The sequence below is a fragment of the Anolis carolinensis genome, chromosome 2, assembly GCF_035594765.1.
Source record: "Anolis carolinensis isolate JA03-04 chromosome 2, rAnoCar3.1.pri, whole genome shotgun sequence".
Classification (NCBI taxonomy): domain Eukaryota; kingdom Metazoa; phylum Chordata; class Lepidosauria; order Squamata; family Dactyloidae; genus Anolis; species Anolis carolinensis.
Genome location: NC_085842.1, coordinates 220,689,538 through 220,711,426, shown reverse-complemented (window position 1 = coordinate 220,711,426; position 21,889 = coordinate 220,689,538). Strand labels below are relative to the sequence as shown.

At 39.7% G+C, this 21,889-nt stretch overlaps 1 protein-coding gene across 2 annotated transcripts in view; it reads right to left on the bottom strand.

Moving 5' to 3' along the window:
• Positions 1–808: 808 nt before the first annotated feature.
• Positions 809–21,889, bottom strand: part of rad23b (RAD23 homolog B, nucleotide excision repair protein) — a 42,417-nt gene continuing 21,336 nt past the window's right edge. The window contains exons 5-10 of one of the 2 annotated variants that reach the window (XM_003223752.4): positions 20,172–20,227; positions 14,177–14,304; positions 10,974–11,118; positions 6,957–7,084; positions 6,047–6,250; positions 809–2,137 (exon numbers count right to left, since the gene is read on the bottom strand). In XM_003223752.4, the coding sequence (XP_003223800.1) occupies positions 2,024–2,137; positions 6,047–6,250; positions 6,957–7,084; positions 10,974–11,118; positions 14,177–14,304; positions 20,172–20,227 (775 nt within the window). In that variant the 3' untranslated portion in view covers positions 809–2,023. Of the gene's footprint in view, positions 2,138–6,046; positions 6,270–6,956; positions 7,085–10,973; positions 11,119–14,176; positions 14,305–20,171; positions 20,228–21,889 lie in introns of both variants that reach the window. The other variant, XM_062971812.1, reaches the window with a different exon arrangement.

Sequence of the window (21,889 nt, the reverse complement as noted above, 5' to 3'; positions counted from 1 at the left end):
GCAATTGCCCTGGGAATCTGGAAATTACAGTAGTTCACCCCCATCCAGAGAATACTGCACTACCACCTGGTACACACGCCCAAAATGGCCAACTTATAATACTGGCAGGGTTTCAGGAAGATTCACCCATGATTCTGGGAATTTATAGTTCACCCCACTCCAAACAGAATACATAACATTAAAAGACAAATAATACAATTCTCAAATGACCCGGGCATCGCCGGGTCCCCAAGCTAGTATATATATATTTAATACCCATTGGTACACATCAGCTGTAATGGGAAAGCAGCCCTCTATCAGTACCTGCTTATTGTTATGGGGCAGAAACAAAAGGAAAACGAAAGCAAGCACGATGACTGTGCGGCTTTCATTTTTCGTGTTGCCTCTTGTTTCCTACGAAAATGTGATCATTGATTTTGTGTAGACAAACGGTCGAAACAAAATGATAGCACGAAGGAAATTTTTCATGCACATCTCTAATGTTCAGTATGCTTTGTATACCTACAGCCTATTAAAGTGATAACATGTATGCAAGGAAAAACACATGACATTCCAAGTTGGTTTGACATTAAAGGTTGTCCTTACTCTGCAAATGTCCCAATCTCAACAAACCGCTTGTCTGGAAATTGGGAAAACGATCTCTCTTCAAAGGTCTAGATGTGGGCCAAGAGCTGGGTTCGACTGACGAAACTGCAGTAAGCAAAGCAGGATCTTCAAACAATGATCCAAACTAAGAGCTACTTATAACCATGCATCACACTAAGCAAATTTTAGGTCCTCTCTGCTAGTAAGAAACAATAGCCAAAACTTCACAATTAGATGTTACTTTTAATAGGAAGTAAAAGGGGGATGTGCATAATCTTTAGGGATCCAATAATTTGATTGTTCATCTAGTTTCCCATGTTCTGAACATCTCTTCAAGAGCAAAATAGTTTCACAATGCTTTTAAACAGAAGAGAAGGCAAGTTACTGGAGCATTACAGTCCTTTTTTAAAAGCAATACAAATGACAATAGCCTTAAGAGTCCCAGAGATTGAAACTATAAGATTACAAGCATTTAAGACACCTAGTTTTGAAATACTTGCAGCTGTATTCGTCAGATCTTTTTCATTTTAACGAAATATAGGTAGGATGGAATCTGATTTCTTCATAAATACTTTCACTAGGATGGAGAGTTTACATTTTCTTCATTGGCAACAAAAAAGTGCTCAATTCACAAAAAAGGATACGTCAAACCCAAAACATGCAATGGTTGTTTATTTCTTTAAAAAAGCTATACTGTAACCCAACATTGAAGCAGTAATTAGGTCATCTTGCATTATTTGCCCTAAATAATATGATTCTGCCTGCATATATAGCCTCTCCATTTATTTTGAAATAAAGAAAGGGATAGGGAGTAGATCTCTCAAAATCAATGATCAAGAATCTAAAACAAGTGGTTTTAATTTGAATTTTAATCTAGCACTTCATGAGAAAGAGTGGTCTCTTGCAGTTCCATACATCTGAACCTGCAAGAAACCCACCGCCTCCATTTTTTGGCATCTGTTATAGTTATTCAAATATATTCTCTCTTAAATTCAAGAAGCCATTATCCAGTGTTACCATGAAATACAGACTGCCAATTCTAGGTAGCCTTCGCTCTCTCCGAGACCAAGGTTAATTCAAAAGAAACAAAAGCAGGGCACCACACTAATTTTGAAATCTAGTACACTAAAAGAGTGGCATTTGGGGGGGGGGGGGTGAACTTAGTTTATAGAAGAAAAGAACTAAGTATTTGCAAAAAAAGCTGATTTTTGGTTGTATATTATTTTATACTTTGATCTGCTGCATCTGCCAATTTTGAACAGACGTGCTTATCTTTCCACGTATCCTTTCTATATTTCCTTCTCCCTCCCCTCCCCCTGACCATATGCCAAGTATCATGGATATGAGCCCAAGTTATCCCAGACAATCCAGTGAACAGCTAGTGTAATGCACTGGTGTGATGTGTGAGATATATTTTTTAAAAAAAAGTCTCTCCCTTTCAATCTTCATCAAAGTTCTGTTGTAGAAGGAAGTTGGCTGCCAAGTTTTCGTTCTTCTCACAAGCAAAATATGCTTGTATCACAAGTCCTTCAGGGAATCCTAGTGCCTTTAACTGGAGGAAGGAAAAGACTATTAGAATACTAATTTACTGTACTAGTAGGTTACTTATCAGAATAAACTCAGGATTCAACATTTCTGAAGCTGTGTGAAGATAGTACCCTCAGTAACAATAATAATAATAATAATAATAATAATAATAATAATAATAATAATAAAACTTTATTTATACCCCGCCACCATCTCCCCAACGGGGACTCGGGGCGGCTTACATGGGGCCATGCCCAGAACAGTACAATATAGTAAAATATAAAACAACATATCACAATACAATTAAACAATACAATAAATAATCATATACACTGCAACACAATATATATATATATATATATATATATATATATATATATATATATATAAAAATAACAGGGCGGGCCGCATGAGACACTTAATTAAAACTTGGGCTGAGAAAAGGATAAGAATATAATCACGGAGACCAGGGACATAAGATAAAAACAATCTAGAGGGTAGATGATGACACACTACAGAGGTACCTAAATAAAATAATGCTAACATTTGACAAAAATAGATTATCAGTATTATAGTAGAGTCTCGCTTATCCAAGATAAAAAGGCCGGCAGAACTTTGGATAAGCTAAAATGTTGGATAATAAGGAGGGATTAAGGAAAAGTCTATAAAATGTCAAATTATGTCATGATTTTACAAATTAAACAACAAAACATGTTACAACAAATCGACAAAAAAAGCAATACACAGTAAAGTTACGTAATTACTATATTTATGAATTTAGCACCAAAACATTGCAATGTATTGAAAACATTGACTACAAAAACACCGATTACTAAAAGGAAAACTGTGTTGGTTAAACAGAACGTTGAATAAACGAAGGTTGGATAAGCGAGACTGTACTGTATTATTATTTGTACCCTCACTTTTTCCTGCTAAAGAGACTCAAAGCACTTTACTTACAGTTAAAGCAATACAATACAATGTAAAACTTAAAATATATAAACATTAAAATAGAAATATTAACATATTAAAAATCAAGTTAAAATCTTTAAAACTGGTTAAAAACATTTTCAAAGAACCCTCTGACTGGATATTAAACCCCTCCCCCCTTCTTTAAAAGCCTGCCAGAAAGGAAAGGTAGGACAGCGGGGGGGGGGGGGGGGGGGAGGATTTCTGGCTTCCTTAGGAAAAAGGGAGCTTAAGTCAAGGAGGCACCACCGAGAAAGAAGCCCCGCTCTCTCCTTCCTACCAATCAAGCTTATGATGGAGGTGGGACCGAGAGAAGGGTTTCTCCTGAGGATCTCTGGGCCTGGGCAGGTTTGTATGAAGAGATGCGTTCAGTCAAATAGCCTAGACCTGGGCTATATAGGGCTTTAAAAGTCATAAGCAGCACTTTAAATTGAGTCCAGAAATAAAGTGGCAGCCACTGCTACAGCAGCTCCACTGCCTACAAGTTTGTTTCTGAGCACAATTCAAAGATAAGTGTAACACACACAGGAAGTAGGCTATCAAACAGTGTATAAACTTGCTCTTTTCAAATGTTTTTTCAGATAAAATGAAATTTCAACTAAAACTCTGCAGTAAACAATTCTGAAATCATTAGGCTTCAATTAAGGTTAAGACCTCAAAGATAAAAAGAAATCATGAGGTAACTTCCTGAGCTGAGCCCTGAGTCTGCAGAGCACTTACAAGGAGAGAAATTACAGACACAATGCCTGAAAGGCTCTATGTAATGCTATGGAAGTGCCAGAATAATGTAAGTAAGTATTATACAATCATGTAAAACCAAATCATTATGAGTAATAGCTATCTACAGGCAGTCCCCGGGTTACAGACAAAATAGGTTATGTAGGTTTGTTCTCAAGTTGAATTTATATGGAAGTTGGAATGGGTACATTTTTGAAGTGTAACTCGAGCAATATATATATAGCTTTACCCAGCCACGTGTTTCTGTGGCTTATGGGAATCATTTGTTGGCCAGGTGGAATAGCAGTGAATAGCCTTGCAGCCTCAAAGCCTGGTCGTTTTCTGGAGTAGCTGGAGTAGCACCCTCAATCAAAGAGCCGCTGTGAAGCCTGGCTACTTACTTTGTAGGGGAATCATTGCTTGGCCAGATTGAATTGCACTGAAGAGTCTTGCAGCTTAAAAGCCTGGCTGCTTTCTACATAAGGCATCCTTGCTAGGCCAGGCTGAATGGGACGGAGTAGCCTCGTGGCTTCAAAGCCTGGGGATTTTTCACCTAGGGGAAATCTTGGTTGGCCAGGTTGAAAAGCACTGAATAGCATTGCTGCTTGTAAGCCTGGCCGCTTTCTACCTTGCGGAGTCCTTGGTTGGCCAGGTTGAATAGCAATTAATAGTCTCAGTGTGGCAGGTATGAGTGCTACAATTAGGCACCTTGATTAGCATTTAATGGCATTGCAGCTTCAAAGCCTGGCTGCTTCCTGCCTGGGGGAAATCCTTTGTTGGGAAGTGTTAGGTGGCCCTGATTGTTTCCTTTCTGGAAATCCCAATTTCCCTGCTTTCAGAGTGTTGCTCTTTATTTACTGTCCTGGTTTTAGAGATTATATTGTTCTGTATTATTATACTACAGTAATTATTTCATATTTATATTCTTGTATTTATAATCTTATATTATCTGCTTAGAAGTGGATTATGTGAGGCCCCTTCTACACAGCTGTATAAATGTACACTGAAGTGGATTATATGGCAGTGTGGACTCAAGATAATCCAGTTCAAAGCAGATAATATAAGATTATAAATGGGTAATATAGCTGTGTGGAAGGACCTTGAGTCCACACTGCCATATAATCCAGTTCAAATCAGATATTCAGTATTTTATAGGTAGTGTGGATCAGGCCTAAGTGCACTCTGCCTGTGCCCTCAGCGTTGCTAGGATACAAAGGGGGCGGGGCCTAAAGGCAGCAAGGGGGGGGGGGCCTAAAGGCAGCAGAGCCTACCTTTCTAACTGGCAGTTAGGGGGAGAAAAGCTCTTCCTCATCCTATGTAATTTGGACTATTTTTCTAGGTTTTTTTGATTGAAAGACATATTTTGGATGACTATGTCTTTTATGGCCAAATTTGGTGTGATTGGGTTCAGTGGTTTTGTTATTTACTCCATAGTAAAACGAACATTACATTTTTATACAGAGATATATATTCCGATTTGGATAGAACAGGAGTGGGTTAATACCCCTGTAATGTTTGGTTTTTTTTGTCTGTGACCTTTTCAGAAGATTTCACCTCACTTTCTGTCCCTGTCACAACAGAATTTTGAAAATTGTGGCTTGTCATGAAAACCAGGATTGGTGATAAAGCTTCAGTGGAGATAATGCTTTCCCATGATAACCCTTTTAGGAATGAATTTCGCTCCCCGTTGTCTCTGTTTCTCTTTCTGTTGTCTCAGTTCCTGTTGTCTCACCCCGTTTGTAACGAGGAGTCATATGTGAGTTGGATGTATTACAACTCTTAATATACTGAAAATCTCTGAAGGTCGCTGAACAATTATTCATCCTTTTATTTTACAGGACCAAAGCAAAAACAAATTGCTTTGGAAGCAGAAAAACATTGTCACATGGCATATATTAATTGCAAGTGGGATCTGATTCAAAATGCTTCAGGTCCTGCTCTGAATCAATATTCATCAGCAGTCATGTCCTCCATTATTCCAGTTCTCCTTTACCCCATCAACAAGCTTTCTATTCCACCTATCCATGATCAGTCCCCCGGACTAACTGGATTTGGCTTTGGAGCAAGGAAATAACATTTTATTTTGGCACTGTACAGAAATGTTAATGCTTCTACAAACTCAGGATTCCCATCAATCCTGCTAAAAGTCATTGTTATGCAAGATGTCTACCCGTATCTGAACGTCTACAACAGTGGGAATAATGAAAGGAGTGATCGGGATGCCACTCTAAAAATACAGAATACTCACCCTTTCTATAGCTTCTTTTTCCTGAGGCGTTACTTGAATATAGTTCATGTGGCGGCTTCCGGCTTCAGCTGCTACTCCTCCTCCTCCTCCTCCTCCTCCTCCACCACCACCACCACCACCTCCGCTGCCACCTCCCCCTTGGCCTGACTCTTGAACAGGCTCATTTAACATCTGAATAAAATGTTCTTGATGCTGGCTTATTTGCTGTGGTGCATGGGAGGACAAAAGCAAACAATACACTGAAATAAAGCATATGCATTTCTTCTGACAGACTTGCAATTATTGTTGCACAATGAATGGCAATTTACAAAACTTAGAAACCCCACCCCACCCCAGTCTTGATCATGAGGACTAACTGATATATATGTAAATGGGGAGGCTTTTTATAACTTACCGTAAATACCTGTGTATAAGTTGATCTAACGTAAGTCAAAGGCAGGCTTTGGAGCCAAAATTAGGAATTTCAATATGATCTATGAATATGTTGAGTGACATCTACAGAGAGAGGAAAGCACCAATGCCACCTCAAAGGGCCAACTGTCATTGGCCATTATTTTCTTGCTCAGGCATGCAACAAGACCAGAAGCAGCACTATGGCAGAGAGAGCAGAGGGGATTGGAGCTTCCCATAGGGTCTCTGGGCACAGGCTAAGCTCCTGCCCTTCACTACTCTATTCCTTTTTTTGCTAAGATAATTCCTTTTTTTGCTAAGATAAAAGGTTCAGTACTTACTTATATTGACTGTGGGTAAGTTGACCCAGGGTTTGAGGTCAATTTTTGGATTACACATGACTATATACAGTAGTTTTAAAAAAGCCACCAACTTTACTGCCTCATTATAAATGATGATACATATTAACACACAACACCTTGAAATTACAAAGGACAACCCATAATGCTTTAAAAGTCACCTGCAGTAATTGAGGGTTTTCTCTGCCTATTTGTTGTAGCAACGCAGGCAGAAGAGATGGATTCTGCTGAATAATTTGTCTCATTTGCTGGAACTGAGGCTGGTTTCGTAAAAATTCAAGAGGATGTCCTGAAAGTAATGGAAGCATGCCTATTAAGTATTTCACAAGGAAAAATGTGATAGCTGGGACTGACATTTATGGACAACAGTGTGAACAAGCTTATCCTTCATTCAAATGAGGTGACAAGTCTTTAGCTTGTCGTTATAACTGGGAACATTTATCTCAGAATGGCATACCACCTCAATAAATAAAATTTCCCAATTCCTTGCATAGGAGTGAGATTATTTGTTCATACTTATTTCTTGCACAATGCATAGTAAACAAGATTTTTTTTGAAAAACTACAGATCATAAACAAGATTTCAATAGAAAAAAGGTTTTTAGACCATTACGTGCAAAATGCAAGTACAGTATTCCCTCGCTACTTCACTGTTCACTTTTTGCTCCCTCGCTGTTTCGCGGGTTTTCAATTAATATTAATGTACACATTTATCACAGTATCTTCGCTGTTTGGCAGGTTTAGGAAGGGGGGAAAGGGAGAAATAAAGAGAGAGGGGGGAGGGGAGGGACGGTTTGGAAATAAAAAAATGTTATTTAGCTTCCATTCTTCTTCTCTGCCAGTGTACTGTATAGTGTAACTGCTAAAATACAGACTGCATTGTAGTAAGTGGTCTGTGGTTTGCTCTCCTCCACATATAGAATAAATAGTGCCCCTACTTTGAGGATTTTCACTTATTGTGGGTGGTCCTGGAACGTAACCCCCGTAGTAAGTAAGGGAACACTACTATACAGCTACACCACATTCTTTCCAACGCAGCATTTGGGTCAAGTGAAACCCATTTTATCTTGAAAAGATTGTGAAAAACTTTCCCTTGCGTTCTAATGGAAAAGGAAACAAAGTATACTCAACAACAAAAACAAAGCTATGCACTTTAATAGTTGAATTTTATTCTCATTTAAAGAGGCTGAAAGTGATCAAATTATAGATCAAGTGTACATAAATGGTTTCACAGACACATCCCTTTCCATAACAGAGAAGGTAATTCCACAGTAGATCACTACCCAGTGCACAAAGTAGCTTTAGAGTAGCTTTTGTTGCCTCAATCCTTCTCTACACTCCTTTACACTGCTTGCTGTACCAAATGTGATAGCAAAAATGGACAAGAAATGAAAAAGGGGGGAAATCACCAAAGAGAAATTCAAACAAATAACCAACATATGTAGGGAAAAGATTCGTAAGGCTAAGGCACAAAATCAGCTCAGGCTTGCCAGAGAAATTAAAAACAATAAAAATTAGTTCTTTGGTTATGTCAGTAGAAAAGTGGGGGGAAAAACAGTAGGGCCTCTGCATGGGGAAGGTGGTGAAATGCTAACAGGGGATAAGGAAAAAACAGAGCTGCTCAACACTTTCTTTGCTTCAGTATTCTCTCAAAAAGAGATTGAGGTTCAACCTGAACAATACGGAGAAGAAGAGGTAATAGGGAAAATGCAACCCAAAATAGGTAAAGTAGTAGTCCAGGAATACCTGGCTACTCTAAATGAATTCAAGTCTCCAGGGCCAGATGAACTACATCCAAAAGTATTGAAGGAACTAGCAGAAGTTGTTTCAGAACCATTTGTAATAATCTTTGAGAATTCTTAGAGAACAGGAGAAGTCCCAGCAAACTAGAGAAGAGCAAATGTTGCCCCTATCTTCAAGAAGGGGAAAAAAGAGGTCCCAAACCATTATTGTCCAGTCAGCCTGATATCAGTACCAGGAAAGATTCTGGAGCAGATCATTAAGGAGGCAGTCAGCAGTCACTTAGAAAGGGATGTTATGATTACTAAAACTCAACATAGATTTCTCAAAAACAAGTTATGCCAGACTAATCTTATCTCTTTTTTGAATAGAGTTACAAGCTTGGTAGATGAAGGGAATGCTGTGGATGTAGCATATCTTGATTTCAGTAAGGTTTTTGACAAAGTCCCCCATGACCTTCTTGCAAACAAACCAGTCCATTGTAGGCTAGGCAATACTACTAAGTGGCTCTGTAATTGATTAAGTGACCAAACGCAAAGGGTGCTCAATAATGGTTCCTCTTCATCCTGGAAAGAAGTGACTACTGATTCAAAATGACCTTAACAGATTAAGAGAGCTGTGCCAAAACTAACAAAAGGCATTTCAATAAGGACAAATGTAAGATACTACACTTAGGCAGAAAAAAGGAAATGGAAAGATACAGAATGGGCGATGCCTAGCTTGACAACAGTACATGTGAAAAAGATCTTGGAGTCTTGGTGGACAAGAAGTTGAGCATGAGCCAACAGTGTAATGTACCAACTTAAAAAGCCAATGCGATTTTGGGCTGCATCAAAAGGAGTCTAGTGTCTAGATCGAAGGAAGTCATGGTGCCTCTTCATTCGGCTTTGGATAGACCTCACCTGGTCCAATTCTGTGCACCACAGTTCAAAAGAGATATTGACAAGCTGGAAGGTCTCCAAAGGAGGGCAACTAAAATGATCAAAGGTCTGGAGACTGTGCCCTATGAGGAGCATCTTAAAGAGCCAAGTCCCTTCCGGGGATGAGAAAGGTGGGATAAAAGAGCCGTAAATGAATGAATGAATGAATGTTTAGCCTGCAGAACAGAAGGTTGAGAAGGAGAAATGATAGCCATGTATAAATATGGGAAAGGATGTCCTAAGAAAGAGGGAGCAGGCATGTTTTCTGCTGCTTTGGAAACTAGGACTCAGCAATGGGTTCAAATTACAGGAAAGGAGATTCCACCTGAACATTAGGAATAACTTTCCGACTGTAAGAGCTGTTCAGCAGTGGAACTCGCTGCCTCGGAGTGTAGTGGAAGCTCCTTCCTTGGAGGCTTCTAAACAGAGGCTGGATGGCCATCTGTCAGGGCTGCTTTGATTGTGTTTTTCCTGCATGGCAGGGGGTTGGACTAGATGGTCAATGTGGTCTTTTCCAACTCTATTATTCTATGATTCTAAGAGAAGTACTTAGGAGAAACAACATTATCTCTTATCAGAGAAATGCTTTGCTAGCCTTTGGGGGGAGGGGGGGGTCTGCCTTTATTGTGTGCAGAAAATGGGACTTTGCAGTTGAATGAGTTGCCACAAGTGATGAAAGAAAGGGGGAGGGTCCCTGTCCTGTGATACCATCCACCCAGTAGCGCAGTCCAGCTTCATGGGTCCCACTTAGGTTAGAACAGTGGCATCAGACTTGTGGCCCTTCACATGTTCTGGACGTCAGCTCCCAGAATTGAACATTGAACAAGTGAGTAGGGCTTCTGGGAGTTTGAGGTACAAACGTCTGGCGGGCTACAAGTTTGACACCTCTAGTTTAGGCACTTCTAGTAAGTATGTTTTGTAGTGAAGTTTAAAAATGTACTTACTTAAGATTCACAAATCAAGTAAACACACAGTACATATTTATCATAGAGGCAATTACAGCGTGTATGTGGGTATGGGCATCTAATTTTCCACACATGCAGAATTGTTATAAAACCAACACATTAACAGCTGAAACTCTCTAGACCAAGCATTCTCAAACTTTGGCCCTCCAGCTGTTTGGACCTCCAATGCCTAGCCAGCTTGTTGAATAATCAGGAATTTTGCGGGGCCCAGACAGCTGGAGGGCCAGAGTTTGAGGATGCTGACTCTAGACCAAAAAATCAGTACCTGTACTTCCCCCCAAGATGATATTTGTCAATCATAATGGTCAGATTTATTCCCACCCCATTTTTGTAATGGAAAAAGGAATGTTAATATGTCCGTCTATAAAAGCTACGTGAGTCTATTCCAAAATAGGACTGGGAATATTGACTAGGAAATCTACAACTATAGCCCCCCCCCCCTTTTTCAATAATTTTTCCACAGAGCATTCTAAGAATAGCAGTTGTCAAACCACCGTTATCATATAAGATAATGGTGCTTTTCAGAGAGATCTTTTGAAATATGGCCACCTTACCTCCTGTAGAGCTAGTAGTAGTAGTTGTGGTAGTTGTAGTAACTGCAGCTGCAGCTGCAGCTGCAACTGCTGAGGGGGAAGCACCAGTGCTGGCTGCTTGAGGGGGATCAGTCATGCCCTGGCTTTCTCTATCTCCAGGAATACCCTAAAATGACACATACACATTGAACATTCACTTGCTTTAATAATTAAGAAGTGTGCATAGTGTGAAGTGATTCTGGGAAAGAACTTACGTTTCATTCAATATCCTGAATAACTTTCATAAACATTGAAAATTAGGATATATACAGTACTGGTTATCTTCTTGAAAATTTACAAGTAAATATCTGAACAATGTTAGCTATTCAACATTCAGCAGTATCTTCATGTTAGCTGAAACACTCGACATTCAATGTAAATATATATCCATATACATATACATACACAAATATCGCCAGAACACAAATTAGTCTACAACAAATGCTGTAGACTGCTCCACTTGACTGGTTTTTTTTTCCTGTAGTGCATGCACTGTGATGACAGGCTGCATTTTAAATTGAAAAGCAATTTCGAATTCAGTGGACCGTGAATCTCAGCTTCTATGATTCGTAAAACCGTAAAAATCAAAGTCAAAGGTTCTGACAAATGCTAAATACAGTCAGCCCTCGACCTTTGTGGGGCTTAGGGAAGAAGGCTTCCTGCAAAAGTGGAAAAACACAAATACCTTATGCCTACCAAATATGCATGCTACAGACTTTGCTGCTACAAAGGAGAAAGAAGAGAATAGTGACACCAGTGGAGGTTTTTTTAGTAGCTGTAGTCCCTAAATTCCCCTTGCCACTGGAGAAGGCAAATGTGATCGTGACAGCGGGAGGAGGGCAAGGGTAGTAGGAAGGTGTTGTGGCACCTATTCTTGCAGCAACTATCCCAGTAGGTCTCTTAATAGTGAATACAGTAAGCAGGTCTTGCCTGGATCAGACTAATAGTCCTTATTAAGTCCATACCTGCTGAGGTTGCTGCTGTAAGAACAGTTACCCCAACCTCTTCCTATTGCCCTAGTACTCCTCCCACTCACTCACTCCAGCTTTCTTCTCTTCCCCTCCATGTGCTGCTCCCTCCCTCCCTCCATCCTAGAAACCCGAACATCACTGCCCTCACTCCTCCTGCTCCCCCGTCCCATCCCCTTTCCTTTGACCACTCATGCCAGTGGGTGCACACACCTCCCTCCTCCAGCTCCAGTGACCCATCTTCTTTACCATTCTTTCCCAAATAAGTATGCATGCACCTTGCCCCCTCTCTTACCATCCCCTTTCCCCTTCCTATGCACCCACATAGGCAGGCCAGCCACCGTTTCAGTTTGATTTCCTCCTAGCCACACCAATGTGGTCAAAGTTTTTTTTTAAAGTGTAGGATAGCAATGGCAAAAGCAAATACAGTAATCTGCAAGCAATTAAATCTACCAATGCTTAATCTGCAAATGTGAAGGGAGAACTGTAGATGCAACTCAGAGCATCTGTTTTTCCATTTACAAACAGTTGTAGCCATGTGGCCAGAACTTTGTAACTCATTCCATAGATCCATGGTGCTTGCTGTTATCAAATTGAAGCCCAGACATTTCATGGCAACCTAATTTTGAAACTGAGAAGATTCAAAAGCAGGTTAAAACATTATTTCCTACGTTGGTGTTCTACATGTGATTTCGAAAGATCAGAACACTTGAAAGCAAAACAAGCAAAACTAGAGCCAAACTAGTAACTGCAAAGTTCTGGCCATGACTTGAGAACAAAAGTGAAAGTTCTCCACATACAAAAATCTATAACAAATTACCATCAGGGAGTGATACAAATGGGCTCAAATGGAAGGGACTAATTATCAAAATAGTTATCTTAAGCAGTGTTTCAACATTTTAGACAACTTGCTTAACAAGTGTTCTGCCATGTATGATTTAAGAACTATGGCCAAATGTTAATTAACAATATTCACATTTTTCACAACGCCAAGCAGACCATCAAGACTGCATATTAAGTGGAGGGAGCTTCATATATTGAGTTCTGGAAAGGAAAACAAGCAGTGCAACATGACCTCCTCAATAAAGCTGTGTTTTCTGGAAAAAGATGAAGCACCTCAGAAATAACCTCCATGTAAGAACCTGTCCAAAAATGAAAATCATTATATTTGGGAATATAGTGACAAGACCTTTTTACTTTCTATCCAAACTGTGTTCCATAAAACATTGGAGGGATTCTTTAAAATATTTTTGAAAAATCTGTGCCAAGGGCTATCCAAGCAATGCCCTTCGTATCAACCTATGAATGCAAATCAGGCTTTTTAGCTTATGCTAACACCAAAACCAAATTTAGAAATGAGTTGGAAGCTACCACATATTTATGTATTCAGCTGTCAAGCATAAAGTCCAATTTCAAAACTATTTTAAGTACACAAATGAAACGATTTCATTCATCACTTTCGGTGTGAATCCAATATTTCCCTGTACCAAAATAAATGTTTGTGGTTATATGTTAAATGTTTTCTTTTTATTTACAAACCTGCTACATTATACAAAACACTCAGGAAATAGGGGTAGAAGACATTATGTGTTGACAATGCTTAGGAGCAGAGTTAGGGTTCTGCGGGAAAATCAGGGACAGAGTTAGGGTTCCATGGGGGGGGGGTGGTCTTCTGAAGGGTTCCATGATCAAAAAAGTTTGAGAACCACTGTTCTATTTTGCCTAAAACAGATAGCCTTTGCTTAATTTTTTTCTTGGTCTGATGACTGCCATGCTGCATTACTATAATTTATTCCTAAAATGGGACTACTTTTAAAGATGGTTCAGAAAATTTGGGTGATGCAGAAATCAAGCTGCTTTGATACTGGAAAGGGCCGAATAACTGGCATATGTAATACTAAGAGACTGAACCTTCTTTACAGTCAACAAAAGAGACATTTTTACCAGCCTACTTCCACAGGCTTTTCAGTGGTAAGCCTATACTTTCAGGAAGATCTTGAGGACAACTATGAAGCCTCAAATATTTGGGAGATTTTACCCTTGAAGAAAACTTTGTAATAACTTTAGAAAGTGTAGTTAACTTTAATTATTGAATCAAGTTGTTCAATCCGTAATTTCTTAAATCCAGGTTTACCTACTCTTAGGGACTTTGTCATATGAAGAATAGTTCAATGGTAAACTTACAGAAGGATCATATAAAAATCAAGATATGCTCACCATTAAAAGATACTCCACTGCTCTATCTGGATTGTTGAAGCTGGCTCTCAATGCAGCAATTACTTGCTCTCTCTCATATCCCATTGACATGATCTCAGTCACCATATTTTCATAGGACTGACCTGTCACTAAGAAAAACAGAAAACCAAACATCAAGATGAAAAATGAATAAATTGAGACAATGGGAGGGAAATGTCCAAGAAAACAATGTAGTGGGGTTTGCAAGAAATAATCACTCTGAAACTGATTAAAAATAAGAACAACTAAAAAGTAAAAGGTCAAATTTTAAAAGTGTCTTGATACCTTTTCTAACAGTAGAAAGTGTAGTTAACTCTGAGCATTCACAATTTGAGAATGATACAGGAAGAAGCCCTGTCACACATGTTTATTCAAGTAGGTCTCTTGAAATGATAATGTCCTCAGAAGGGCCTCACCTGCAGATCTTAATATAATCAGACATACTTATGATGAGACAAACAGTCCCTTAAGACAGTTGAAACACTTTGAATAAACTGAAACAACTTTTGCTACTTAAAGTATGCTGCTTCTTTGCTAATATCTTTGCTAATATCTGATGAATTTAAAACATAATAACCGTCTTTGTAACTAAAGAAAGTTATCCAGTATGTCAGAATGAAAACTGGTTCTCCTAGCTTACCTGGCAGACTCTGAAAATTCAAACAACTTATTAGAACAAAAGCTATATGCATGCAATCTGTAATTAAGGAATAGCTAACAACTTTCAATCACTGCTTTGAAAAAGAGAGACATAGACCTACTGCACAAAATTGTTTCAGTTGATTAACAAAGAGGAACTCTTTATCCTCAACTTGCACATAGATAAATATATGTCTCAAAAACCTTCAAAAGGTTGACAGTCCTAAACAAAACTCAAAAAATCACTAGTTGCTTCTTCTGCCACACTTTCTTATCTACTGCCGAGCTCCTTTAAATCTTCCCCCACCAAGGCATCCTGCTCTGCTACGATAAAAGCCTTTATGTTGTCCATTATAATAGGGAATCTTTTCTAAGGGGAAGGTCATATTCCCTTGGTGGCTATCAGCCCACATATTAGAGTCATGTTTTCTTGGTGGAAGGTGAATAGTCTTCTGTTTCTCAGCACTCACTATGAAAACCCTGCAAGCTGCTGATGGACAGTAGGCTTGTGCAATTTAATAATAATAATAATAATAATAATAATAATAATAATAATAATAAACTTTATTTTTATATCCCGCCCCATCTCCCCGAAGGGACTTGGGGCGGCTCACAACAGGGACAAGCCCGAAACAACGACACAACATATTTTGACAAAAACTTAAAAATTTCAACGATACACAAAATAAAATAATGGACAATACATTAAAATCCAAGCAGATAAAATCAGAGTAATCAAAAGCAAACCAGCGGGGGTAAGTTTCATAAAGTGCTGTATCATGGAAATGAGTAACAGTGATAAAGTGTCATACGCTTTTGAAACATAAAGAAGTATTCTGACGACAGCTCTATTGGGCCTATTCATTCAAACGTGCTCTGGAAAAACCATGTTTTCAATTCCCGGGGGAAAATGGGCAGGGAAGGAGCTAACCTGATCTCCTTAGGAAGAGAGTTCCAGAGCTGGGGGGCCACTGCCGAGAAGGCCCTCTCCCTCGTCCCCACCAGCCGCATTTGAGACTAAGGCGGGAGCGAGAGGAGCGCCTCCCCGGATGATCTTAGGGTTCGCGTTGGTTCGTAGGAGAGGAGGCGATCACGGAGATAGGCAGGTCCTGAACCGTTTAAGGCTTTATAGGTAATAACCTGCACCTTGAATTGGGCCCGGAAACTTATCGGTAGCCAGTGGATTTGGCTGGAGGGTGATCCGTTTTTGGTATATGAATTTCAATGGGTACCTAGCCTCTCAAAAAAAAAAAAAAAAAACGATTAATGGGAAAATCTATTTTTGGCTTGGCAACCGAAAGATCCAGGAAGATCTGGCCCATTGGCGGGAATTGGGAACTTACGAGACTCCCCTTTCTGTCACTGGAGTCCTTTCCTTTCTTCGTTTAAAGGGAGTCTCGGTTTGAAGAACATGGTTAAGGAAGCACCCCTCCCGAGACCCTTTCCTATCTTCCTTTCAAGCGAGCCTGGGTTTGAAGAACAGGGTTAAGAAAGCACCCCTCCTAGCACCCTTTCTTTTCTTCGTTTCAGGGGAGTCTGGGTTTGAAGAATGGGGATAAAGAAGCGCCCCTCCTGGGATCCTTTCCTATCTTTCTTTCAAGGGAGTGTGAGTTTGAGCAATGGGATTAAAAAAGCACCCCTCCTGAGATCCTTTCATATCTTCCTCTCAAGGGAGTCTGGGATTAAAGAAGCATCCTTCCTGGAACCCTTTTCTTTCTTCCTTTCAAGGAAGTCTGAGTTTGAGCAACGAGGTTAAGGAAGCAGTGTGTAAGACACGTCACGGTGTTCTTCTATTCTAATTGGCCCAACAGGAAGAGCTAACAGGGAACTCCTTGCAAGCAGCATGCGGCACCCTCTCAGTGTGCCATATGGTGCCGAAGAGGGGAGAAGATGCCATGATCAGCTGTCACGTGGCCCTGTTACGGACGAAAAAACGTAATGGCTGAGCCCTTACTGTTATGGCCATCCGGCCAAGTTGAACAAGCCGGATTGGCCAAAAAGAACGGACCACTCCCAATCTGTGCATAAGCCTAATGAACAGCAACTTCTCCTTCCATATTTAGCTCATCCTTTGAACTGGGCAACCATACCTCCTCTTCCCCTTTGCTCAACTGTTTCCTGAATAGGCCATGATAAAATTTACACACACACACACACAACAAAGTGACTACTGCCTCTACAGTTAGCTGGGTGCAGGACCAAGACTGAGGCTGGAAAAAAGTTTTATTTTGTCAAAGCAGAACTGAAATTCTGTTTCTTTCCCCTTCCCTTCTGGAGCACAGGGATTTGACCGTTTCCTGGCTTCAAGGTACTGCTAAGTCACAGCTAAATGAAACTTGTTTCTCAGATAAGTTGGCATTTAGCCCTAATACTCTTAAAATGTGCTTTCTCACTGAGTTGAAAATAGCCTCCCCCTCTTTAAATTGAATCCTGGAATCCCTATTCCTACTTATCTGCCTTCAAAACTCTAAGTACTTTTAAGATTCAGAAGAAGCTAACAAGTAAATGTCTAGCAATCAACTATAACAAAGATAGATGGGAAAACTGGTTCTTCAGATATTGTTCACTTACAACAATCATACAAAAGAGCTCTAATCTGAAACATCTTGTGAGCCAACTGTAGACACAGAAATCTTAGTAAAACTAAGCATGTCTCAATCTGATCAGTGCCTGGATAGGCTAGTGCCAATATACCTCACAGCAGTTTAAAGGCATCTCCAGATAAAGAAATGGTGTCCCACCAAATGCTAATACCCAAATTGCTAACAATGTTATCTGCTTGTAGGCTTGTAAAAGGTGTCTGGTCACATATTGACAAAATAGGGTGCCAGATTAAATGGATCCTGGTTGGAGCCAGCAGGGCTCTTAGGTTCTTAAGAAAATTGCTTATCTGATATTAAACACTAGTGTCTAATTGATAGGTAAATTCAGTAATGACTCAAGTCTATTTGCATCTGTTATTGAATAAAAGCATCATTCCAACCCCAAAAGTGATCTTGATGGAACCAAGACACAACACTACAATCACTGTGAAGCTCACAGAAAAAGCAGACAATGGCTTTCAGCTTTAAATGTGTATGTGTATGTGTGTACACACACACACACCAGTCTTCTTGAAAAGTTGGTTGCTTTGAAAGCATAAGCCACAAAAAAATCTAGGTAAGTAACGGGGCAGCTAGAGTGGCACTTCAATGCTACATAAATAGGAAGCAAAGTATTTAATGTTTTAAAACTGTGATTCTCAACCTGTGGATCCCCAAGTGTTTTGGCCTACAACTCTCAGAAATCCCAGCCTATTTACCAGTTGATAGGATTTCTGGGAGTTGAAAACCAAAACATTGGGGACTCACAGGTTGAGAACCAGTTTTAAATGCAGTTTTATATCACCAACCTTCTTCAGACAGTTCCATATATTTGAGGGAGGATACAAGACAGAAACCACACAGGGTGATACAGCTGATGGAGCACTACTCACATCCTTTAGCAGCACAGCATTTTTAACCCAAAAAAAGTTTGACTACTTGCCTTGTGCTCCTAAACCAGATTTCCTCTCCCTTGCCACAGAACAACAACTCTTTCAAGGAGAAATCCTGAATTGACTTTAAGTTTGGGACTAATTTTTTCACAACATTGAGGGCAAATGTCAACTCTAAGATTTATAATTTAGCAGTGTTACCAAAAGGAGATGTGTAATTATATGCTGTCATTTAAAAGGAATAGGATACTAACAGATAAAACTAATCAGAGTGTGTGATCTGTAGAATTGTTTGTTTGTGGAGTTTGTATTTATAGGTGTGTGTGTGTGTTTCAATATAATTTTATAGTTTGTTGTAGTAGCTAGAATGTAGCAGTGTAGTTTTAGCATATACAGGGTGTCCATAAAGTCTCTTTACCATTTAAAAATTATTACAACAGCAACTGATGAGATATCTTAATCAGATTTGTTTTATGGACTCAATGGTTATCATAGTTTTTAACCACATCGCATTTTTCCAGCAAGATGGTGCACCACCACATGCGGGACTGCACGTTCGTGGGTTCCTAAATCAAACATTTTCAGACCAGTGGACTGGAAGGAATAGTCCAATTCCCTGGCCACCTCGTTCACCAGATATCACTCCCCTGGACTTCTTTCAATGGGTTATGTTAAAGATATTGTGTATTGAACAAAGATACAGGACCTCACTGACCTAAAGCCTGTATATAATAAAATCCTGCTTCCTTGTATTACATTTTTCTACTGTTTTCTTCCCTTTTGAATAAAAATACTTATAAAAAGGTACTACAAGCCTCTGTTATCTGCCACTCTTATGAATGAAAGCAAGAAAGTAAAAATATGCAGAGATACACTAAAATTTCAAGAATGCTGTAAAATATACACTATGAAGTACTGCTTTATCTTCAGAGGTGACCTGACAGTTCTCAGATTGTGGCAGGTTTGACCATGCTAGTCAATGCTTTCAGTATGGGCCTGGATTTAGATTGCATGTCTACTGCCCAAGGGCCAGTTTAGTAGCGTATGAAGAAGCTCATTGCAAGAAGGATGGCATATGGCCAGACAATGGTCTGGGCACAATATCTATGGCTGGAATCAGTGCAATGTACATCAGTGGAGGAACTATCCATAACAGTGAAATTACAGATCTCCAAGACAATAAGTGATAATTCAGGAGACCCCATACAGTGATTTCAGTAATAAATTCTTTTTCTGGATGCAAGTTTATATTTTATTCACATCTTTTGTCACCATGACAATCATAGTAATATGAGGTACAAAGCCATTACATGAGATGGGGAAAACCATAAAATCACAATCTACACTTTAAATACTTAGATATTACTGAATGATGAAAGTTTCAGTACAGGAAATGGTATAGAGCATTTTATATAATAGGCCATTACAAGCAGGTCTGGTTAATATCTCCAAGATAGTATTAGTTAGTAATGAACTTAATATGTACTGATCCAGGTTGCCGAAAAAAAGGAATATGAAACTTGACGAGGAATCACATTTACAGCTGTAGTTTATGTTAAAGTTTGCTGTATTTCAATGGAAGCAAATGCCATCTTTGTCACAGGTTACAAGTATAAGTTAGTTGGAATTCACAGACAAGCCAAAGAAACTAATAGGGGACGTCCAAGCAAAGCTTGTTGTTGTATAAAATAGAAAGAATAGTTATCTGAAAATAAACTGAAGCAGAATTCTTATTATATTTAACACTCATTAGTGGCTCTTCAAAAATTGTACTTGTTCAGTTATGAATCTTGTGTCAAGAACTGCTGAAGTAGGATGGAAGCAATGATCTTCCCACTCAGCCAACTCTCATTAAACACTTACCAAGTGCACTTGTAGCATCCTCAAAGAGATTTGATCGTGATAGATCACCTGTTGTACTGCGACAAAACAAAAACAAATGTCAAGATGTGTCTCCACCTTGAAGGTGGTTCATTCATGCACTTTCAGAATTAGAACATTTATTGATGACTAAAATGTATGCTCACAAAGCATTTCAAATTGCTGTATACTCATTCTAGTAAAAACGGACGTTGACTGCAAATGTTAATTTATTTTAAGTAAAGTATTGCTAGAAGTTATTTAACATCCCTTCCTCCTATAAAGCAAATCCAGAGATATAATAACTATGAAAACTGCTGACCTTTGACTTCATTGTTCATAATGGGAATACAAGCAAACAGATGAAGGATAGATACAGAGTGATTCAAAGCATGCATGCTAGTTTGGTATTTACTGTCTTCAAAGAGTAGGTCAAGTTAAATACAACTCACATAAATATGAAGGATACATTCCAAGACACACACAATCAAAAACTGTGGATAATAGCTACATTTTGACTATACTTGGGCAAAAATCATACCACAGAATTGTACTGGAGGGCCTAGAGAGCCCTACAAACACCTCTGGGAAGGATATTTTGCAATGTAAGTGAAATCACAGATAAAAAAAATCTGCATAAACAAACACTAAAACACAGTTTTCTTCACTACACTAAAATTCAACAGCAGTTCATTATATCATAGCCCTATCTGGACCCTTTTCAGAAGAAAGTGTAATAATAATGTACACTATATACCAGGCATGGGCAAACCTTCTAACTTGGGGGCTGCATGGCGGGCCAGAGCGGGGTGGGAGGGAGGGGGTTCTCCCCAAGTCCTCTCTCTGCCCTTTCCTCCCCTTCCTTTTCTCTTTCGTAGGCAGAAAGTGAAGGAAAGACAGGAAACCTTTGGATCCCAACAAGGTTAGCCTTCATCAGAATGAGATGGTGGATGGGAGAGAAAAAGTGTATATATTAGACCCCATATTGCCTAGAATCCTAGAGCTGGAAGAGACCCCCCCCAAGGGCCATCCAGTTCAACCCCCTGCCATGCAAGAAGGCACAATCAAAGCACTCCCGATAAGACAGCCTCTGCGGAAAAGCCCCCAGAGAAGGAGACTCTACCACACTCCAAGGCAGCCTATGCTACACTCCAACAGCTCTTACTCTCAGGAAATTCTTCCTAATCTTTTCAACTAAATCCCTGCCATTTGAAACCATTGCTCCCTTGTGCCTTGGTCTCTAGAACAGCAGAAAGTCAGTTTTCCCTCTCCCTCCCTCCTCCTCAATGGGAGACCCTTTTAAATCTTGAAACATGGTTCTCATGTTCCCTCTATCTTCTCTTCGCCCAGCTAAACATCCCCAGGAGGAAAGGAGGAAGGAAAATGAGAAGGGAGGGGAGGAAGGGAGGTAGAGAAGGATGGAAGAAGGGAAGAAAGGGAGGAAGAGAAGTATGGAAGGAAGGGTAGAAGAAAATGGAGGGAAGGGAGGTGTGGAAGATAAGAAGGAAGGAAGTAAGGAAGTAAGGAAGGAAAAAAGGAAAGAGGGAAGGAAGGATGAAAGGGTGGAAGGGAAGGAAGGACAGGATGAGAAAGAGGGGGTAAGGAAGGAAGGGAAGGAATGAGAGAAGGAAGGGATAGGATGGTGAGAGAGAGAAGGGCCTGAGAAAAGAGCCCAAGGGGCCGCACCCGGCCCCAGGGGCTGGGTTTCCCCATACCTGGTA